Here is a 24,414-nt window from a genome sequence, read left to right as displayed (position 1 = left end):
ATGACTATGTTGCCTCCCTTGTCCGCTTCCTTTATTACTAAGTCCCGGTTGTCACTTAGATCTTTTAATGCCAGTCTTTCCTTTTTGGTTACATTAAATGTGATGTGTGATTTGCCCTCCTCAATCTTTTTTTCAAGTTTATCTAAATCTTCCACAACCAATCTCTGAAAGGAGTCAATCGCATTGTCACTAACTAATATAGGTGTAAAAATGGATTTAGGTTTAAATCCACTATTTAGTGACAAATCCTGTATGATATTCAAATCATTTAAAATGAGTTGTGTATTGTTCACCTCATTCTCCATATCGCTGATTGAGAGTAAAGTTTGAATATCCTCAATGTCTTTTATGGTATGTGTGCTTGGTATCGTTTCCAATGCTATTGGATACGTGTTCTTTGCTTTTTCTAAAAAGTATTTTTTCAACTTCAACTGCCTTGAGAATTTATACAGGTCAATATGTACCTGCGTCATATCACAATGGCTAGCAAGACAAAATCCCAAGCCTTTGCCCAAAATCTTTATTTGTTCATCAGATAGAACATAATACGACAAATTAACAATTGAAATATCGTCCTTGTGTGCAGGGGGAATTTTGTCCTGTTGCCTAGCCTGTACCGCTTGGCCTCTCGTAAAAAACCAGACTGAACATTAGGATTTGTTTCTGATGTTAAGCTAGAACTGTCACTGCATACTTCTCGTTCCTGATCTCCTGATGTTAATGAAACCTCTGACTCGCTCTCAGAGGTTTGTATATTCACGTTTGTCTCATTGACCATAGATTTCATTGAGATACCATCAAACCTTTTAGCAAAGGTATAGATCCGTCCTTCCTTGTAATCCCTATCATCTCTTCTTAGTTTAGTCATTTTTTTATCCTTAATATATGCTTGATGTTTGTCTAAGACCTCTTTTAATATCCTTTCATTTTTATCCTTCACTTCTGGAAGGTTCAGATCATTTATCTCTGCTTCTAAATCTTGTATTTCTTTTAATACATTTTCTCTTTTTCGTTCGGCATGTTGAATTAGTATAGTCATCATGCCCTTTGATGTTTCGAACAATAGTTGTTCCCATTGTTGTAAATGTTGGGGCGATAAATCATCAAAGGAAGGAAAGATAACAATTCTAAGCCCTCTTGGGACTTTCTTTTCATCAATATACTTCTTTAGTACCGTAGCATCCCACCACCGGGATAGTTCCTGTTTACGCAATTTCTCTAATTTGATGTATTTCTTTTTCATTCCTTCCGACTGGTTGTTTTTTATTGCTATATTTGAAACTGTATCCATTTGTCCTAAGAACATTGTAGAGAAAATTTGTTCCCTATCATCATTAAACTGACAAATTAGAGAACAGATTTACCCAGAGAGGTTATCCTAAACATATTTTGAACAGTGCAAGGGGTAAACTTAACAAGCTGCCAAGATCGTCACTTTTGATTAACAAGTGTAAAAAGAATGTTACATCAAAAAGACCAATATCATTCTGCACTTCTTTTAGTCAAAACAGTCAGGACATTTATAGGATTTTGTTTAAACATTGGAATGTCCTGCACACTGACAACACTCTAAAACATGTCTTATCCAACAAACCTCATATGATTCATAAAAAAGGCACTACCAACAGGGACAAAATTTGCAAGAGCTTTTTACCACCTCTCAAAGATAAACAACTTATGTGGTTACCAGAAAAACCAAAGGGTTTTTCAATTGCAGTAAATGCAATATTTGCCATTTGGCTTTACATAAGACCTTGACTTTCAACTTTAATGGCAGTAAGACATATAAGATACAAGATTTTATCAATTGTAATACGAGATATGTGGTTTACATTTTGATATGCAAATGCACGAAAATATATGTAGGGAGCACCATCCGACCCTTAAAGGAGAGGATCCAAGAACATGTACGGGCCTTGAGAAATAATGACACACTATCTCCAGTAGTGCGCCATGTGCTCAAAGAACACTCTACAGTTGAGGTTCCCATGTTTAAATACATGGGTATCAGCCAGACACGAGCACATCCCAGAGGGGGAAATCGAGAACTAGAACTCCGAAAAAATGAATCAAGATGGATATTAAGGTTGAAGAGCATACAATTAGGGATGAATGTAGATCATGAAATGTATCATTTTTTATGATGTTATATGCTCTTGTAAAAACATTGAAGATATCCTTGCTCCGTTATTGTATGTGACAATGACATTGTTACAGCGGAGTACAAATTTGGGGATGTGCACTACAGATTGTAGTATAGTGCACCTGGAAATTGCATGATACACTATTACATCTACTAATGTGCACAATTATAAGACTACTTGCCTGCTGCATGAACAACACAGGCTAACAAGGCTGACTGCACTGATGTAACTTTTTACAAGCACACCAAAAGCAATATATAAGATAGTTCAGTTTGCGTTTTCTGGGTGTGCGCCGGGGTCTTGAGATTTCTATTAATATATGGAGTAAATTATAAGGAAATAATTAACTATATAGAGCTTTACTTCATTTTCCATTTTGTGATAATGTTCTACTACAACATGTCTCAACTTTATCGGTTTGGGTTCTTGTTTTCCAGAATGGTAATGACGTAAGCTGTGATTTTACATCATATAGGACTCGATATATAAAGGTGGATCTGTATTTAGATCAACACTTTGCTTATTAGTGCAAATATACAGGTTGCACCTCTCTCCAATTTAAGAGGGGCGCTCTGCATTAGAGAAATAGCACACTAGTGAGCTTATTATGAATCCCTTCAAGATGGCGCTTCTGTTGTCAAATTAACCGTGGGTACGCGCATAAACTCGGTTGTTATAATCAGGAGTACATAAATAATGGAGTAGTTGGGCTAATGTCGTTGTTAGCTTATGTAATTGACTTCCCTTCTTTTTGGGAACTGATGCGGTTTTTTATGTGTCTTTGTAAAATTGGTGAACGTTGTGGTGTGGCAACTTTGAAATTAATGCGACTGGAATTTCAAGATGGCGGCCGCTTTTCTACTATGGCCATTTGGCTAGTTAGATGAACAATAGAAGGCGTATACATATCGGTGTCCTACTTCTATGTTTATCAAACATAAAAGGACGAGTCCGATAGTTAATCGGTTTTTCGATAGCGATGCGGAAGGGCGCTTAATTACGGTCGGATTCGGCAGCAACAGGGTAAGAGACATTTGGCTAAATGCTTCACAGATACGGGGTTTATTTAATTAATATGTGTGTACTTGTTGGATATTTGTAATGATTGGGAATTAGTCGCTGTGGCTGCATTTTCAGGAGGTTAATGTTTTGTTAATTTTTACAAACTTTTCTTATCTTACAATATGTTGCAGATAAAAATAATGTTTGGACTTTTGAAGTAACTGCGGAAGCCACATCTCGATTATACTATTACAACTTAACACATCCAACTCGGAACGTTTTGACTAGAGACATTTGAACATAGGTTAGTGGAGTACTTAGGTTGACCAATGTGTGTGCATTACATGTGATTTGGTCTTTTGTACATTGGAGATCTACTATGTTCTTTTACAGATGCACAGCTATTCGGCTCTTAATTGGGCAACTATTACTGGAATAGTATATATTGAATACAGGAAGATAAGGTATATTATTCAATAATCCCTCACCACCTGGGAGATGCAAATTGGGCTATGTTATACATGACTCATATGATCACTTTGAGTTTTTGATTTTTTAGACACTTATGACATTCACTCTCTAGTTTTAAGTTAACGATACTAACCTGCATGAATATAATACAGTTGTTATTTCCTTTTTTTTTTTTTTTGGTACTAAAATAATATGACGATATTTCTTGGAATACAATAATAGAAACAATAGTGTGTAAAATTTGGAATGTTGGTTTGTCCCTATTATTCATGTGTTTGATGGGACAACTGTGGCAATATGATATAGGAGTCACGATAATTACACTTATTTTTGGTTTTAACAACTTCACGTGCATGTGGTGGTTCTCATGGAAATTGATCATAGACTTTGACTTTAAGATTTTGTTTGAGACTAGTTGAAGTAGTAATATAAAACAAGTGATTACAAAGAATGATATGATTTGTTTTTGTCAGCCTTGATAAAGTCCTTCACAGGACGAAACACGTGTCGGCTGAATGTGATCGGAAATTTGCAAATCAATCTGCTTACACTGGAGAACAAGAAATCTTACTACCCGAAGTTAATTGATTGGACATTCAACACTATCTCCTATGAACTGATTGGGATTTTTTGGTGTTTGGATTTTAAGCTCCTTTTGGAAGAATTTCTGTCTCTAATTGGATTAGATTGTTTATGTTAAATGTGTGGCATGTATGTTTTTATTTGATGTGTTTGTGATATTTTTGTGATATTTATGTATTTTTGTTTGTTTGTTTTATAGTTATTGCTTCATATTTTGGTAAATTTTTGTATTAAAATCAATAACTGATATAGCTTAGTCTTGGAACCACTACATATTTGCGCTATCTTCACCTATCACTTTATGAACATTCATGATACTCTGTGATACTATGTTTGGATTCCATATATACAGTTAGGATTTCAAAGTAACTATTTAAGGAGTGCTCCGTTCATCATCTCTTTGTGATAATACATTTGGTAGCTTACTGGAAATATGGAAAGTATTTTATGCAACAGCAACCTTCCACAGCATACTGAATAGTAAGACTGCAGTACCTTGCTGATTTATCATGGTATATTACCATGAACATTTTTGTGGGCAATCAGGGATCACACATTTCTTGATTGGAAGCCAGTGTCAAAACACCTAGCAGGGTTGTTGTTCTCATGGTTTTAGCTTTCTTGTGAGTTGGCCAAGTGCATGGCTTTATGTTTGTAGTAACTGCCATTGCAAACATCAATAAAGCTGCGATCTGGAAGAACAAAAGAAGCTGGTCCCACAAGAGAACCATTAATGCTAGAAAGCTTTTTTAGCACCAGAATAGACTTCAGGTATAAAAAGATTGGGCAACCTCTAACGTAAATGACAAATTTCCTACTGTTTTGCAACAACGTATGGTAAGCCACCTGAGGTGAGATTGACTGAACATTAGGATACTGTCTAACCAAGTCACCTTAGAAAGATGATTTAAGGCAGAATCAGTTGTTGTGAATCCATTTTAGAACACTGAATTAGTTACTGAGTAGCTTCTGCTCCACACTTTTCTTCTGAAAATGGATATGGATCTATGCACCACTGATTGGAATACATATGGTAATAATGAACACTTGTCAAGGATGCTTGCAAGGTATGTTTTGTCCGTGTGTTCGATGGCTGACAATAATGATTGGTGTAATAAAAAGCAATATATGGTGGTTCTTGCATAGAGAAAAAGTGCATCTTTTACCTGATGAATGTGATTTGATGAAATTAACTCCACCATTCCTTCAGGGATCAAAAGGACTCCGGTAAAGTCATTTTATTCAGGTCCATCAAATGCTGATACAGGTTTACAATGGATTAGAGTAGGTCCTTGGCTGTGGCGTCTGGAGCTTTTGCCGAATATTCACAAAAAGCGCTTCAATCCCACATATTGTTCTAGCTAGACAGACATTTTCAAAGGTCTGATGCTACTAGTATTTCAAATGTTTTCAAGACATAATGAATTTGAAGAGATATCTATGCAGTTTGTCAAAGAATCAGAGTCTGTATTTATTTTTATTTATAGCATGGGGTAATAAAATTGATCTGGCCCAATGGAGCTGGTAATTATCTTGGGTTAAGGGCATTACGTGGTGGAGTGTGTCCCTTTTACTACCACATATTTGCATAAGGGATTTAGAGAATAAGCAAGTTCTGGATCTTCATTCCTGCAGACAAAAAGGAAAAGAGAACAATGGACCTCACATAACCTAGCTAGATTCTCCTGAGTTGTCCTCTAGCTGAATTAGATTTTACCAGCTCGGACTTAATGAAAGGTCATTAGAATGTCATCTATATTGTGGGGGTGAGCTGGGACGAAACCTTGATATGGGAGGGCAACCAATAAAACCTAATAGACCGCTGTACTGGGCAATACCAGCCATTAAAACAAGTTCAAATCAAACATTCTGTATTACAATAAAGTGAAATTAAAGGCACAGAAAACAACAAAATGAGAATTAAATATATGATCTCTGGATGAAATTTCATTTCTATCTAAACAAGTGAAATTTGCACAAACCTTATGTTGAGTGGGCAACCAGGGTGCAAAAAAGGAACCACGCCAGTGGCAGTTCAAATATTGAAAACACATATACAACTGGCATGGCTGAGACACAATTTAGATATACATAACAATGCAGACAACTCAGCTTGCAGGACATGATGGATAAATCTCTCTTGCTTACCCCAAGTCATCATGAAATATACTGCTTGAAGTTAGCCCAGTCAAATTGACACCGGCACCAGCTTGGTCTTGTTGCCGACTTGTGACTACACTTACATCTCCTCCAGCTACAACCTGAACATTTTGATGACAGAAAAATAGATAACCAGTCATACACGTGCAGTAACAGCACATACATTTCTTAATCTTAACATTATCAGTTAGGGTAATTTGTTAAGCTTACAAATAACATTTCCTTGAAATACTGATATTGAAAATCTAAAATCTTTACAAATAATGCTGGTGCTATTACACAGATTTAAAAATAAAAAAAAACCAAGTTAATGAGTTTTACAATAATGAAGCTACTATAGTCAAATGGGTTCGGTAAATATATGAAACAGCAATAAAGGTAAGTAGGACCTTAAGAGGCCGGTCATGGGTTCAGTCAGTTGTGTGGCAGTGTATGCGGCACACAGCTGTAGTATGAGCTGCCTGCCATTCTTGACAACCATCTTGCAGAGATGGTGGAAACATCTTCATCTAAAATTCATAGTGGGAGAATGGCCAGGTCCTGGCAACCTCCTAGAATGTAATTTTGTATTTACACCGAAACAGATGTAAGTTTATGAACTACAGAAACAAATGCCCCTGATGAATAAGGAGTTTTAGTTCCATGGTTTAGGTACATTGCTCTCCTTTTTCTGTCTTGTTCCACCAAGAATGTGGTGTACGAGTTATTGTTTTCATGGCTGTTTTGCAAGTTATAGATGTAATCCTAAATAAAGAATTTCCCTGGTCTATTAGTTTTAATTTTTACAACTCACATTAACTGTAGATTTTTAAGCCATTTCAGAGTTCTTTAAAACATACATTAAGGTTGTTTAACTAATCCTGGCCATAGCTCTAGTTTTTTCAGTTTTTTTTTTTAAATGTTACACTACACACATTTTCCTTTAAATTATTCTCCTTACCACTAAAATATACAGCAGAGTTTGACTGAAGGCCCTAGAGCCAAAGGTCGGGCCTTGTGCCTGAATGGCCACAAGCACACAACGTCTGCTGCATACAACTTTTGGCTGTGCACAGCAGGGGTTGACTGCCAACCCTAGCCACTGGCACTATGCCGCTAAGGGAGACAGAGTAATTCAAACTCACTTCATTCAATGCTCCTTATTTATACACATGCATACACCCTGAGTGCGTAGGTGTCTATTTAGGATACAGATATCAAAGGAAATTAGATACACACACCTCACCTACCAGTTTTTGTGGCATGCTTTAGGTAGATGGATACTACCTATGTGGACTCTACCATATTTAGGAGTTGAGAGATATTTACCAACTGGATACATACAGGGACTTAGATTAATTAAAAATGTCTTAATGTATACCAAAACAAATATCTTTTTATTGAGTGGGTACCCATGACATGATTAAAAACATAAAATCCAGGTTAATTATTGAAAGCATTATGTTACTTACCCTGTAAGCATCTGTTTGTGGCATGTAGTGCTGTAGATTCACATGCTTTGCATTCTTTGGCCGGATGTGTACAAGTTGTTTTTGTTGAAGAAGTCGTTACAGTCACGAGGTAAAGTGACCCCTCCTTCCGGTGATACTGCGCATGGTCATTGACTTCATTGTCAGATTGTTTTCCAGCAGTCAGGTGAGAATGGAGTGTAAATATAGTGTTAGTAAGAGATGTCCATGCATGTGAAGTGTAATAAAAAAAATACTTCAACAGCCACAGGTGTCCTGGGTGGTGGGCGGGCGCATGTGAATCTACAGCACTACATGCCACGAACAGATGCTTACAGGGTAAGTAACATAATCCGTTTGATGGCATGTGTGGCTGCAGATACACAAGCTCTGCATAGACTGTAAAGCAGTGCTGTCCCAAAAGCAGTGGCTAACCTGTGGGTGTTGCAGTTGTTCTGAAAAACAGTACGAAGCACAGCTTGTCTAACATTTGCTTGTTTTGCCGTGCAAAGACATCCACACAATAATGTTTTGTAAAAGTGGGTGGGTTTGAACATGTGGCTGCTTTGCACATGTCACTAATGGGTATGTTTCTCAAGAAAACCATAGCTGCACCTATTGTACGAGTTGAATATGCTCTAGGAGGTATGGGTAAAGTTATTTTAGCTTTAATATAGCATGTTTGGATACACTTGATTATCCATCTTAATATACCTGCTTAGATATAGCGTTACCTTTATGTGGAGGTGAAAAAAACACAAAAAGTTGTTTAGTGTCACAAAAGTCTTTAGTTCTATCAATACAGTACATTAATGCTCTTTTAACATCTAAGGTATGTGAAGCTCTTTCAGACTGAATCAGGTTGAGGAAAGAAGACTGGTTACTCAACCGATTGAGCTAAGTGAAAAGTGGAAAATACTTTTAGAATTTTTTTTGGATTAGTATGGAGTACTATTCTATCCTTATGTACCTGGAAAAAGGTTCTTCTAAGCTTAATGCCTAAAGTTCACTCACACGTCTTAGTGAAGTGATTTTCACCAAAAAAGCTACTTTCCAAGAAAGAAACTGAATTGGACATTTATGTAAAAGTTCAAATGGAGGTCCCATAAGTCTGGTAAGTATAATATGAAGATTCCATGTTGGTCCTGGAGGCACTGTGGGTGGAATCACTCTTTTAAGACCTTACAAAAATGCTTTAATGACTGGAATTTTGAATAGTGTTAAATGTTGCCTATTTTGTAAATAAGCTGCTATTGCTACCAAATGCAGCGCTATTGAAGAATATGCTAGACCACAAGTTTGCAAGTGTAACAAACAGCACTATTATCTTGAATAGATACATTAAACAAGTCAATTTGCTTGTTTTGACAATAAATAACAAACCTTTTCCATTTAGTGGCATATCATGCTCTCTTTGTGGGTTTGTGTACTTCCTTAAAAATAGTCATGCATTCAGGAGGTAAACGTACAAATCCAAATCTATGACCTCACAAGCCAAATCGTAAGGTTGAATTCCTTGGGATTTGGGTGTCTGATTTCTCCATGATTCTGAGTGAGAAGGTCCGGGCATAGGGGAAGCTTCTCGTGTGGAACTATAGAATTTGAGTAGTGAACCATGGTTGACATGTCCACGTGTGAGCCACTAGAATGAGGATGAGATAGGATCGTCTGAATTTCCTCACCACAAAGGGAAGGAAGGGGAGGAGGTGGATAAGTGTAAGCAAATATCTCTGACCAACTGATCCACAGAGCATTGTCCTTGAAGAGGAGGTGTGGGAACCTGGTGACGAAGTTTGGGCATTTTGCGTTGCTTGCTGTTGCAAACAGATCTACGTGTGAAAATCCCCACTGACGGAATTACTTTTGTAGTACTTGAGGGTGGAGCTTCTATTCGTGGACTTGTTGCCTCGTCCTGATGAGTAGGTCGGCAAGATTGTTGTCCATCCTTGGGAGGTGTTCTGCTAACAGATGAATCTGGTGTTGAATTGCCCAATGCCAGATTGTCTGAGCTAGTTGAGACAACTGTAGAGAGTGTGTGCCCCACTCCTGTTTTTGTAAATAAAACATGGCTGTTGTATTGTCCGTCCAGACTAGAACATTCTTGCCCAGGAAGTGAATCAGAAAAGATTTGAGTGCTGGGTGAATTGCCTGACGCTTTAAGTAATTTATATGTAAAGCTTGATGTTTGTTGTCCCACATCCCTTGTATTGTGAGTTTGAGGAGATGGGCTCCCCAACCCATAAGGTAGGTGTCCGCTGTGAGAGTGACTGGGGAACAGGGTCTAGAAATGCCACCCTTTTGTTAGATTTTGTGTGTTGCACCATTGCAGAGAAGAGTGGGTGCGGATGTCTACCAACACTAGATTGTGTAATTGACACCATCCTTGAGACCACTGACTCACCAAACCCTTCTTCAGTGTGTAGTCGTGCATATGGCACTATTGCAATACAAGATGCCATCATCCCTGGAATTCTGTGGACTGTTCATACTGGAATACGTTGATTGGGGGGTATTTGACTTAACAGAGTTGTTGTATTCTGAATCCTGATTGTATTGGGGTAGGCGAACCCTACATGAGTGTTTAGAACAGCTCCTAGATAGGGCTGTATTTGAGATGGTTGTAGGTGTGACTTTTATATGTTGATGGTGAACCCTAATTGGTGTAGGAGATAGATAGTTGTCTGTGTGTGCTGCAGACATTGTGGAAGGGATCTGGATTTGATAAAGCAATAGTCCAGATATGGGAAGCCATGAATGTTTTGTCTGTGAAGATGCACTGCGACTACTGCAAGGCATTTTGTGAATACACAAGGTGCAGTTGTTACTCCGAATGGAGGAACTTTGAACTGGTAATGTCTGCCTTGTATGACAAATCTGAGATATTTTCTGTGTGCTGGATGTATTGAGATGTGGAAATAAGCATCCTTTAGATCTAGGGCTGACATGAAGTCTCCTTGCTATACTAGTGGTATTAGTTCTTGTAGATTTGACCAAATGAAAATGCTCTGATAGAATGTATTGATTGAGTGATCTGAGATCCAGGATTGGATGAAGAGATCCATCTTTTTGGGAATGGGGAAATACAGAGAATAAACTCATTTTCCTTTTTGATGATTGGAAACCAACTCTATTTCTCCTTTGTGAAGGAGAGCCTCTTGATTTAACAATTGTAAATGTTCTAAAGAGAGTTTGTGCTTTTTTGGTGGTATATTTGGAGGTGTGGCTGTGAGCTCCAGGCAATAAACCATGTTGGATAATATCAAGCACCCACTGGTCTGTTATATTTTGCCAGCTGAGAAAAATTTGCTGTAGACGTCCCCGACAGATGTTGTGTTATTGGGGGGAATGAGGAGAGAGTGACTGTTTTGAAGTAGAAGGGGTGGTACGAGTGGAGACACATCTTACTCTCCCTTTGGAATTGTTTCCCCTATATAATCTTCTATACAAACCTCTTGAAGAGGATGGAGAATGTTGCTCTCTGAAAGAGGTAGCGGATTCTGATGTTGCTTGTCTATTACTTTGCTTGAAAGTTGTTTTATAAAAGGAACCTCTATTTCCAGGAGCTTGTACAGCTCCCATAGACTTTGCAACATCAGCACCTTTTTTCATTTTCTCAAGAGCTTAGTCTACCTTTGGACCAAAAAGATGTTCCTGATCGAAAGGGAATTTAAAAGTGTTTGTTGGACTTCTGGTTTAAAACCTGATATGCGCAACCATGCGTGATGTCTTAATAGTACACTTGTGTTTATTCCTCTGGCAGCTGTGTATGCTGCATCGAGAGCAGATTTATTACAATTGTTAGATATCAACTTGCCATCTCGTACACGTTGTTGTCCCTCCTTTTTAAATTATTCTGGGAGATGTTGAATAAGATTGTCCATCTCATCCCAGTGTGCCTTGTAATATCTAGCTAATATGGATTGTGTGTTAGCAATCCTCCAGTGATTTGCTGCCTGAACGCCCACCCTTTTACCTGATGCGTCAATGAGCCATGACTCTTTGTCTGGGGAAGGTGGGTCCCCAGAGGTTTGAGAATTAGCTCTTTTTCAAGCATTGGAGACTAAAGAATCTTGTTAAATTTGTCACTTAATATAAGCAGGATCTGATGGGGCTGGTTTATATTTTTTTGTCAACCTTGTTCGGGCACGGACAGGATCTATAAATATTTCCTCTGCATGCCGCATCATCCCTTTTCACATAGGGTAATATTGGGATGCCCTATTTATGGAAGAAAGGGTTTCAAACAGAAAATCATCATCTATAGGGTTCTTATGCAATGGAATCTGATAGTATGCAGCTGCCCTAGCTACCAGCTCATTAAAAGATGTAGTGTCTTCCAGTGAAAATGGTTTTTCCAGATACCAATCAGGATCTGTGTCCCCTGATGTGTCAAAATCATATGTGTCCCAGGGATCTAATGGTGGCTGTTGTGTACCATCATCCCTCCATTGATCTTCTACACAGAAGTGTGGTGACCCTAAAGGAGTGCGAATCATTAAATCCTCTGCCTCTGAGTGTGATTATTGTGGCGTAGAAGGTGGAGGAGATGGACCTACATGTTCTCTCCATTTCTGTTGTTGAGGACTAAAGATGTAATTCCTCTATTGCAGCAAGCCAACGTCATGACCACACTAGACCTAGACCTAAAGGATACTTACTTCCACATCCCAATCGCCCCAGCCCATTGGCTCTACCCCTGTTTCATGGTAAGTGGTACTCACTACCAGTTCAAGGCACTACCCTTTGACGTCACTACTGGTCTTTATCCAGTGTTTATCAGTGGCAGCTGCTCACCTCAGAAGGGGAAGAACTAACGTCTTCCCTTAACTCAACGACTGGCTGATCAAGAGCTCAAGCAGACAGGAGTGCTTAACCTACACCTGACAGCAATCTCCCTGCTACACAGCCTGTGTTTGCAGTCAATGCCACCAAATTACACTTAGAGCCACTTCAGATTCAATCTTTTCTTGGGTCAGTTACCTCTTTGCAATTCGCAAAGCCTTTCCCAGCCCTGAATAGTGCAAGTGTTCCAAGTGCTTCTCCTTCTTTTTCAACCACTCTGCCCGCTCCCAGTCTACTCCAAAATTGGCCCACTTTAGGAATGACTCTCAAGTCAGTGGTCACAAGCGAAGGGTCAGTAGGAGGAACTAGTGTTGGTAAGGGCCAAGATCCCTCACTCTCTGCAGTGGCTGAACAGCAACAATCTGTTGAAGGGCATGCCAGTTTCGCAAGGGACCATCATCAAGAAAGCATCTCTACTTGGCTGGGGAGCACACCTCAATGACATGACAGTCCAAGGGTTGCGGCCACCTCATCAAAGAGATCTCCACATCAACCACTTGATATTGTTAGCTATTCATCTAGCTCTCAAAGCTTTTCTTCAAAAGATTCAAGGCAACATAGTCCTTGTGCAGACAGACATCATGGCCATGTTCTACCTATAGAAGCAAGAAAATGTCACTCACCCAGTGTACATCTGTTCGTGGCATGTAGTGCTGCAGATTCACATGCTGTGCATATATCGCCATCTAGTGTTGGGCTCGTAGTGTTACAAGTTGTTTTTCTTCGAAGAAGCTTTTTTTTCGAGTCATGCGATCGAGTGACTCCTCTCGGTGATAGTGCGCATGGGCATCGACTCCCTTGTTACATTGTTTTCCCACAGGAGGGTGAAGTAAGAAGTAAAGAATTGTATATGTACAAATATATATCTATAGAAAGTAAAGAAGATGTCCATTACATAATAAAGTACTACAACGGCTACAGGTTTAGGCGGAGGAGGCAGGGTGCATGTGAATCTGCAGCACTACATGCCACGGACAGATGTACACTGGGTAAGTGACATTTTCTGGTGGATGGCATGTGTAGCTGCAGATACACATGCTGTGCATAGACTGAAAAGCAGTCCCTCTCCCAAGTAAGCGGTGGCTAGCCTGTAGGAGTTGGAGTAGTTTGGAAGTTGACCAACATTTGCTTGCTGTCGAGATAACACATCCACACAGCAGTTTTAAGTAAATGTGTGTGGTGTGGACCATGTGGCTGCTTTGCATATGTCTGCCTTTGGTATATTTCCCAAAAATGCCATTGAAGCTCCTGTCTTTCTAGTTGAATGTGCTTTAGGAGTTACAAATAGTTGCCTTTTAGCTTTAAGATAGCAACTTTGAATTCTTTTGAATTCACTTTACTATCCATCTGGCCAATCCTTGTTAGGAAATGAGGTTGTTGAAAAGCCACAAAAATGTGTTGAGTCTTTTGTTATGTCTACATAATACACGAGAGCCCTTTTAAGATCAAGAGCATGGAGAGCTCTTTCAGAAACTAAATCTGGCTGTGGAAAGAAGACTGGCAATTCCAATGACTGATAATGTGAAATGGTGAAACCACTTTGGGTAAAAAATTTGGGTTTGTCCTAAGTACTATTTTGTGTTTGTGTACTTGGAAGAAGGGTTCTTCTAAAGTGAATGCTTGAATTTCACTTACTATTCTTAAGGAAGTAATTGCTACTAGGAAAGCAACCTTCCATGATAGAAACTGAAGAGCTCAAGAATGCATGGGTTCAAAAGGTGGACCCATAGGTCTTGTAAGCACAACGGTAAGATTCCATGCAGGAGCTGGTGGACCTGTAGGTGGAATGACTCTTAAGACCTTCTATAAAAGCTTTTATGACAGGAATTCTAAACAGAGAAGTATGTTGTCTGTTTTGGAGGTAGGCTGTTTTTGCTGTTAAATGAATTTTAATAGATCAATATGCCAGATTTGCTTTCTTTAAGTGAAGCAAATAGCATACAATATCCTGTACCAATGCTTTAAGTGGATCAATGTTTTTAGGTTGGCAGTAATACACAAAACGTTTTCATTTATTTGCGCAAAACTGCCTGGTTGTAGGTTTGCGTACTTGTTTTAGAAAGTCCATACACTCTGGTGGAAGCTGTAGATATCCATATTCTATGACCTCAGGAGCCAAATCGCCGGGTTAAGCATACTGGGATTGGGATGCCTGATCTGACCCTTGTTTTGAGACAATAGGTCTAGTCTGTTTGGGAGCTTGCGATGTGGTACTTATGACAGATCCAATAATGACGTGGTACGAGTGAGCTATGAGTATCATAGTGAGGGAAGTGTGACGGATCTTGTTGATTAGAAACTGAATTAATGGGAGAGGGGGAAAAGCGTAAGGAAATACCTCTGACCAATAGAGCATTGCCCTTGGATTCAGGGTGTGGGTATCTGGACGCAAAGTTTTGGCATATTGCATTTTTGCTTGTTGCAAAAAGGTCTACGTTTGGTGTTACCCACATTTGAAAGTAATGTTGAATTACTTGTGGGTGAATATCCCATTCATGCATTTGTTGCTGTGTCCTGCTTAACAGGTCTGCTAACTCGTTGTGCATCTCTGGGATTTATTCCACTAACAGGTGAATGTGATTGTGAATTGCCCATTTCCAAATTGTTTGTGCTAGGAGTGACACTTGGGATGAGTGCGCCCCACCCCGTTTTTGCAGTTAATACATTGTTGTCATGTTATCTGTTCTGTGTACAATCTGTGGTTGAAATGCTTTTATGGCTAAGAACACTGCAAGCAATTCCAAGTGGTTTATGTGGTAAGTTTGCTGGATTGAGTGTCATTCTCCCTGTACTGTAAGATTGTTGAGATGGGTTCCCCATCCTGTCATTGATGCATCTGTAGTGATGATAGTCTGTGGCACAGGGTCCTGAAATGGCCGCCCTGTTAATAAGTTGGTGTGATTCCACCATTGCAGAGATTTGTACGTTTGGCGGTCTAACAACACTAGATCCTGTAATTGACCCTGCGCCTGAGACCATTGTTGCAAGAGACACTGTTGTAGTGGTCTCATGTTTAGACGTGCATGGGGCACTATTGCTATGCATGATGTCATCATTCCTTATAGCTTCATGACAAACCTTACTGTGCAAGTTTGATTGACCTGCAATTGGGATATGAGAGTGTGAAACGCTTGAATCCGTTGTGGATTTGGGTAGGATAATGCTGACTGAGTGTTAAGAATTGCTCCCAGATAAGGTTGAATTTGTGCTGGCTGAAGGTGAGATTTCTGGTAATTTACTGTGAACCCTAATTTGCGTAGGGGTATGTATTGCGTATTGTGTGTGTAGTTGACAGTTTCGAATGGTGCTGGCTTTTATTAACCAGTCATCTAGATAAGAGAAGACATTTATGTGCTGTCCTCTGAGGTATGCTGCAACTACTGCTAGACATTTTGTGAATACACATGGTGCTGTTGTTACTCCAAAGGGTAGTACCTTGAGATAATAGTGCTTGCCTGCTATCACAAACCTTAAATACCTGCGGTGTGCTGATCTATAGGAATGCGGAAGTAAGCATCTTTTAGGTCTAATGCTGTCATGTAATCTTGTTTTTGTAATGAAGGAATGACGTCCTGTAAAGTGACCATGTGGAAATGCTCTGACAGGATATATTGATTTAGAGGTGTGAGATCGACAATTGGTCTGAGAGTGCCATCCTTTTTTGGTATGAGGAAGTATAGAGAATATACTCCTTTGCCATGCTGACTGATGGGAACCATTTCTATTGCATCTTTGAGTACAAGAGATTCTACCTCTTGTTTTAACAGGGCAATGTGTTCAAGAGAAAGCCTGTGTGAACGAGGTGGAACGTTTGGTGGAGTGGAAATGAGTTCTAGGCAATAACCATTGCGGATAATTGACAACACCCATTGATCAGTTGTAATTTGTTGCCAGTGAGGATGGAAATATTGCAGTCTTCCTCCCACAGGAGAGGTATGCTGTTTGGGAGTGCAGGGAAAGTAATTGCTTTGATGAGGTGGAGGCACCTCTTGCGGCAGGGGATTTACCGCTGGATCTGAAATTGTATGCTCAATAAGAGCCCCTGAAGGATCCCCTAGGATAATATTGTTGTCCCTGTTTTTGCTGGGACATAGAGGCCTCTGAAATTTGTGGTTTAAAACCTCCTCTAAACTGAGGTTTGCGAAATGAGCCCGGAAAGGTTGTATAAAGGGCTCCCATGGCCTTTGCTGTCTCAGAGTCCTTTTTTAATTTATCAATGGTTGTGTCCGCCTCCGGTTCAAAAAGTTGTTGCTTATTAAAAGGAATGTTAAGGATCGCTTGTTGTATTTCTGGCTTAAAGCCTGAGGACCTCAACCAAGCATGTCTTCTAATTGTGATGCTAGTGTTTATTCCTCTAGCTGCCGTATCAACTGCATCTAGTGCTGATCTGCTCTGATTATTGGCAATGGCTTGTCCCTTCCCCCACTATCTGCTGTGCCCTTTTCTGGTGTTCCTTTGGTATTGCAGGAACTCCTGCATCTCATCCCAATGTGCCCTGTGGTACCTAACTAAAAGGGCTTGGGAATTAGCACTGTGCCATTGATTTGCAGCCTGAGTTGCCACCCTTTTGCCTGCTGCATCGAATTTGCCACTTTCTTTATCGGGGGAGGAGCATCCCCTGTGGACTGGCTATTTGAGTGTTTTCTAGCTGAACTGACTACAATGGAGTCTGGTGTTAACTGCTGTGAACTGAAAACTGGGTCAGTTGGTGCTGCTTTATATTTCTTATCTATTCTAGTTGTGAACACCCTGGCCATGACTGGTTCTTTAAAATCTCATCTGCATGTTTCAGCATACCAGGTAGCATTGGCAAACATTGGTATTGTTTGTGTGGTGAGGAAACAGTGTTAAATAGAAAATTCTATTCTAATGGCTCAGAGTGCATCTGAACACTATGATAAGCGGTTGCTCTAGAAATGACCTGATTGTAGGCTGTGGTATCCTCAGGTGGAGATGGTTCTTGTAGGATACAAATCAGGATCACTGGGTGGGACTGGGTCAGAGTCATACATATCCCATAGATCCATATTACAAATACTATCACCCTTACAGTCCCCATGTGAAGAAGCATGAGATTGTGTGGGTGAAGCTGGTGGTGGTGGAGTATGAGGTGGTGGAGAAGAGGAAAGATAAGGCGAATGTGGTGGAGAAAGCTGTATAGACTTTGGCCTTTCCTTATATATAAATATTTTCGCCAGTGAAGGGCCAGCATCCAAACCCTCCTGGAACGCTAATTTCCTCTTTGTAATTGGAGGAGTAGAGGGAATAATCTTTCCAGTCTCTTTCTGGATTTGAATCCTCCTTTGTTTTTGGTCCATGACCTCAAGAATGGGCCTAATGTCTGTCTCATCTCCTTCCTGTTCTGAAGATGAAGCCTTTTTTCTGCCTCCTAATCAATACTCTGAAATTTTGGTGGCAGTATGCTTCATACTAGCCGAAATAGTGGACTGAGCAGTAGGGGAAGTGTTTTCGGCTCCGAAGATTGGCTTCGATGTTTCGGCTCCGAAAAGGAGTGTGGATGTTTCGGCTCCAATGATGTATGAAGACGACTTGGTTCCAAAGTATAAGCCTCCATCTTTTGACTTGACGCCGAAACAGGCGTGGTAGTCTGTTGTTGGGAGTGAGTCTTGGCCTTTTTCAGCGCCGAACCCAAGGGTCGGTCGATAATTTGATGTTTTCGGGTCGAACCATGGCTAGCAAGCAGTGGTGCACCCAAGGCTATCTGTGATTTTTGTTTGTTAGGAAGGGGCTGGTGTACTCGCGTAGTGTGCCACAGGGAATACCCGGCTGTTCTCCTCTGAATCTCAGTCAGAGTGAGAGTCTCGAATGGAGACTGCCGTCTGTGCCTGTTCGTCACCAAAAATGTTGGGTGTCTGCTCTGTGGACTTCGACGCCATCTCCAAACGCCTTGCTCTTCGATCACGTAAGGTCTTCTTCGATCGAAAGGACCAACACGCCTTGCAGGTCGCTTGTTGGTGCTCTGGCGAAAGGCAGAGGTTACACACTGAATGATAGTCGGTGGCACTGAGGACAGAATCGGAATGGAGTCCGATCCATAAGCCTGTGACGCAGTAGGCCTGAAGAGGCCCGAAAAGGGCACGGGCGTCCAAAAGGGCATTTAATCGAACCCGACGCTACAATCGGATCGAGTGTAGTCAGAAACCACGTTCAAAAACTATACAGATGCTAAGATAAAAGACAGAAAAGTTCAGATAGTACCGAACCGAAAGCACCGGAGCAAAAGGGAACACGTCCGAACCCGACAACAGACAGAAATTAATCTAACAAAGGAGTCAATGCCCATGCGCACTATGACCGAGAGGAGGAGTCACTCGATCGTGTGACACAAAAAAAAACTTCTTTGAAGAAAAACAACTTGCAACACTCCAAGCCCAACACTAGAAGGCGATATATGCACAGCATGTGTATCTGCAGCTACACATGCCATCAAACACACATATATGGAAAATGTCACTTACCCAGTGAACATCTGTTAGTGGCATTTAGTGCTGCAGATTCACATGCTATGCATTGCTTCTGCAATCTAGTGTTGGGCTCGGGGTGTTACAAGTTGTTTTTCTTCGAAGAAGTCTTTTTGGGAGTCAGGGGATCAAGAGACTCCTCCTCTCGGTTATACTGCACATGGGCACCGACTCCTTTGTTAGATTGTTTTCCTGCAAAAGGGTGTAGGAAGGAGTGATAGAGTGAAAGAATGTAAATGTGCTCTAAAAATAATAAGTAAAATAGACATCCATGCAAATGTAAATGTATATACATATGTACAAACAAGAAAACTGCAACGACTACAGGCTTCCGGGGAGGAGGGAGGGTGCATGTGAATCTGCAGCACTACATGCCACGAACAGATGTACACTGGGGTAAGTGACATCTTCCGTTCAATGGCATGTGTAGCTGCAGATACACATGCTATGCATAGATTAAAAGCAGTTGCTCCCCCCAAAAAAATGCAGTGTCTAGCCTGCAGGAGTTGGAGATGTTTGAAATAATGTTTGTAGGACAGCTTGACCAACATTGGCCTGTTGCTTTGAAAATACATCTACACAGTAATGCTTTGTAAACGTATGTGGTGAAGACCATGTGGCAGCTTTGCATATGTCTGCCATTGGTATGTTTCCTAAAAATGCCATAGATGCCCCTTTTTTCCTTAAGCTTTTTTCCTAGTGGAATGAGCTTAAGGTGTTATTAAAAGTTGTTGTTTTGCCTTAATGGAACATGTTTGAATACATTTAACAATCCATCTAGCTAATCCTTGTTTAGGGATAGGATTACCTTTATGTGGCTGTGGAAAGGCAACGAAAAGCTGTTTAATTTTTCTAAATTATTTTGTTCTATCCACATAATACATTAGAGCTCTTTTAAGGTCAAGTGTGTGAAGGGCTCTTTCTGCGGTTGAATCTGGCTGTGGGGAAAAGACTGGCAATTCCACAGTTTGGTTTATGTGAAAAGGTGATACAACCTTCGGCAGAAATTTTGGATTACTTCTAAGTACAACTTTATGTTTGTGTACTTGGAAAAAAGGTTCCTCAAGAGTGAATGCCTGTATTTCACTATTTCTTCCTAATGAAGTAATCGCTACTAGGAAAGCAACTTTCCAAGTTAGAAATTGAATCTCACAGGAATGCATGTGTTGAAAAGGTGGGCCCATTAGTCTTGAGAGTACAATATTCAGATTCCAAGCAGGAATTGGTGGTGTTCTAAGTGGAATAATATGTTTTAGTCCTTCCATTAAGGCTTTGATAACTGGAACTCTAAAGAGAGAGGTATGTTGTAAAATCTGGAAATATGCTGATATGGCAGTAGGATGAATTTTAATAGATGATAAATCTAAATTAGATTTTTGTAAATGAAGTAGGTAGCATACAATATGTTGTATTGATGCTGTAAGTGGGTCAGTATTTTTAGATTGACAGTAATAAACAAATTGTTTCCATTTGTTAGCATAGCATTGTCTAGTTGTAGGCTTGCATGCTTGGTGGAGAACTTCCATACATTCTAATCCAAATTCTATGACTTCAGGAGCCAAATCGCTAAGTTGAGAGCACTGGGATTGGGATGTCTGATTGGTCTTTTGTTTTGTGTTAGCAAATCCGGTCTGTTTGGAAGTTTGTAGTGAGGTACTACTGACAGGTCTAAGAGTGTTGTGTACCAATGTTGTCGTGCCCATGTGGGGGCTATGAGTTTCATGGTGAGAGAGCTTTGACACGATTTGCTGACCACAAATGGAAGTAGTGGGAGGGGGGGAAAGCGTAAGCAAATATCCCTGACCAGTTGATCCATAGAGCATTGCCTTTGGACAGAGGGTGTGGGTGTCTGGATGCGAAGTGTTAGCATTTTGAGTTTTCGCTTGTTGTGAATAGGTCCATTTCTGGTGTCCCCCACTTTTGAAAGTATGTTGAAGTACCTGAGAGTGAATCTCCCATTCATGTATCTGTTGGTGTGTTCTGCTTAGGAGATCTGCTAGCTGATTGTGTATTCCTGGAATGTATTCTGCTAGTAGATGAATGTTATTGTGAATTGCCCATGTCCATATTGTTTGGGCTAGAAAGGACAGTTGAGATGAATGTGTCCCGTCTTGTTTATTTGGATAATACATGGTTGTCATATTGTCTGGTTTTATCAAGACAGTCTTGTGTTTGAGAAGGGGTTGAAACGCTTTTAGGGCAAGGAACACAACTAATAATTCTGCTGTTTTTAATTCCATTTCCCTTGTATGGTAAGGTTGTTGAGATGAGCTCCCCAACCTATCACTGATGCATCTGTTGTTATTGTGGTCTGAGGCACAGGGTCCTGAAATGACCGCCCCTTGATTAAATTGCTGAGATTCCACCACTGAAGGGACGTGTGCGTTTGGCGGTCTAACAGCACTAGATCTTGCAATTGACCCTGTGCTTGAGACAACTGCTGTGAGAAGCACTGTTGTAATGTTCTCATGTTTAGTCTTGCATGCTGTACTATTGCTAGGCAGGATGCCATTATTCCCAATAGTTTTATGATAAATCTTACAGTGTATTGTTGATTTGGCTGCATTTGTGGTATGAGATTTTGGAAAGCTTGTATCCTTTGTGTATTTGGTAAGATTGCACCTGTGCTGGCTGACGATGGGATTTTTGGTAATTGCACCCGTCGCACCCCTTCCACTCCGCCGGCTCCATTCGGAGCCGGCATCCTCGTGGAAGGGGGTTTCCCGCTGGGCTGGCGGGCGGCCTTCTGGCGGTCGCCCGCCAGCCCAGCGGGAAACTCAGAATAACCGCGGCGGTCTTTTGACCGCGCAGCGGTATTCTGCCGGCGGGACTTTGGCGGGCGGCAAGGTCAGAATGAGGGCCATAGTCTGGGTCATAAGCTGGTATGGGATCTGGATCATACAGATCCCAAGGATCAACCGTATCACCATGAGAATAAGTCTGTGAGTGAGTTGGTAAAGGCAATGGTGGTGGGCTAATGGGTGGTGGTGAAAAATAAAGTTGTGGTGAATGTGGGGGAGAAGTATGCAGAGGTAATGGCTTCTCCTTCCGTTAAAAAATCTTTGCTGGTGGTGGAGCAGTATTGAGATGTTCCTGAAAAGCCAACTTTCTTTTAGTCTGTGGAGGAAGTGCAGTAATGATCCTTCCAGTCTCTTTATGGATATGGATCCTTGATTGTCTTTCATCCATGATTTCCAGAATAGATTGAATGTCAGTGTCCTCAGAAATGTATTCTGATGGTTTTGATGATTTAGAGGACTGTTCATCATATGGCTTGGAGCTCTGCTTTAGGTGGCTCGAAAGTCCTTGTTCTTCTGTGAAAGAATACTTTTTCGGCTCCGAAGTTTGCAATTTTTTCAGGTCTGAAAATACAGCCTGTTGTTTCAGCTCCGAGGCAGGACGTCAAGGTTTCGACTTTGAAGAGTGTGGACGCCAACTCGGTTCACAAGTTGAGCTTTTGGTGGATTTGCTCTACTCCAGGTTCGAAGTAGGTGTGGTCTTTTTCGGTGCCGAACCCAAAGGTCAGTTGCCGTGTATTTTCTTGCGGGTCAAACCGTGGCTCTCTGGCAGTGGTGCACCCAAGGCCTTCGATTATTTTTTAGGAGTGGGCGTAGGGGCAGTCGTACTCACATGCTGACCGGCAGTGATGAGTTGACTATCTTTCTCCAAGTCTTCTTCGGAGTCGGTGTCCTGAATGGAAACTGCTGTCTGCGCCTGTTCTTCCTCAAGGGTGTCGATATACTCTGTACTCTTTGACACCATTTCCAGTCTCCTGGCTCTCCGGTCACGTAATGTCTGCTTGGATCGGAACGATTGAAAGGCTTCACAATCCTCTTCTCGGTGATCGGGAGCGAGACACAGATTACATACCAGGTGTTGGTCTGTGTATGGAAATTTCACGTGGCATCAAGGACAGAATCGGAATGGAGTCCGATCCATCAGGCTTCGGCGTGGTAGGCCCAAACAGGCCCCAATTGTGCTCTTGCGCCCCAGAAGGGCGAAATTTGGTTTTCGACTGTACTATCAGCTCGACTATAGATGGAAACGCGATCAAAACAATACCGACGGTCAAAGAAAGGTATCTAAAGTTTCCGAATGGAAAATCTCAGAGCAAAAGGAAACACGTCCGAACTCGACAGTGGAAAGAAAACAATCTAACAAAGGAGTCAATGCTCATGCGCAGTATAACCAAGAGGAGGAGTCACTCGATCCGTGACTCAGAAAAGACTTCTTCGAAGATAAACAACTCCGAGCCCAACACTAGATGGTGGAAGCAATTCATAGCACGTGTATCTACAGCTACACATACCGTCGAAAATATGAACCTATATGTATGTGTGTGTGTGTGTATATATATATATATATATATATATATGGAAAATGTCACTTACCCAGTGTACATCTGTTCGTGGCATGTTCCGCTGCAGATTCACATGCTGTGCATTATCCTGCCATCTAGTGTTGGGCTTCGAGTGTTTCAAGTTGTTTTTCTTCGAAGAAGTGTTTTCGAGTCACAAGATCGAGTGACTCCTCCTCTCCAGTTCCATTGTGCATGGGCATCAACTCCGTTGTTAGATTGTTTTCCCGCATAGGGTACAGGAAAGAGTGATAGAGTATATAGGTAAAAAATAAAAGATGCCCATGCTAATGTAAATATATATACATATATCCAAATGTTTGTAACTTAAACTTCTACATGCTTCCGGGGAGGTGGGAGGGTGCATCTGAATCTGCAGCGGAACATGACACAAACAGATGTACACTGGGCAAGTGACATTTTCCGTTCAATGGCATGTGTAGCTGCAGATACACATGCTGTGCATAGACTACAAAGCAGTTTGTCCTCCCATAAAAAAGCGGTGGTTAGCCTGTAGGAGTTGAAGTTGTTTGAAATAATGTTCTTAGTACAGCTTGGCCTACTGTGGCTTGTTGTCGTGATAATATGTCTACACAGTAGTGTTTAGTGAATGTATGTGGTGTTGACCAAGTGGCTGCTTTACATATTTCAGCCATAGGTATATTTCCTAAAAAAGCCATTGTCGCACCTTTTTTCCTTGTATAATGTGCTTTAGGAGAAACTAAGATTTGTCTTTAATATAGCATGTTTGAATGCATCTTACAATCCATCTTGCTAAACCTTGTTTTGATATGGGATTGCCTATATGAGGTTTTTGGAAGGCGACAAATAGTTGTTTAGTCTTTCTAAATGGTTTAGTTCTATCTATCTAGTACATTAAAGCTCTTTTTTTATGTCTAATGTATGTAGAGCTCTTTCTGCCACAG

The 24,414-nt window shown here is 40.7% G+C and overlaps 1 protein-coding gene across 12 annotated transcripts in view; it reads right to left on the bottom strand.

Annotated features, from left to right (window-relative positions):
- The window catches only part of MPDZ (multiple PDZ domain crumbs cell polarity complex component), a 1,044,214-nt gene that overhangs the window by 19,427 nt on the left and 1,000,373 nt on the right, over positions 1–24,414 (bottom strand). For all 12 annotated transcript variants that reach the window (XM_069238948.1, XM_069238974.1, XM_069239000.1 and 9 more), the window contains one exon: positions 6,348–6,460. In XM_069238948.1, coding sequence (XP_069095049.1) covers positions 6,348–6,460 — 113 coding nt within the window. The remainder of the gene's footprint in view (positions 1–6,347; positions 6,461–24,414) is intronic.

Source organism: Pleurodeles waltl, chromosome 1_2 (assembly GCF_031143425.1).
Source record: "Pleurodeles waltl isolate 20211129_DDA chromosome 1_2, aPleWal1.hap1.20221129, whole genome shotgun sequence".
NCBI lineage: Eukaryota > Metazoa > Chordata > Amphibia > Caudata > Salamandridae > Pleurodeles > Pleurodeles waltl.
Note: the sequence above shows the minus strand (reverse complement) of the source record. Positions and strands in the feature narration are given on the sequence as shown.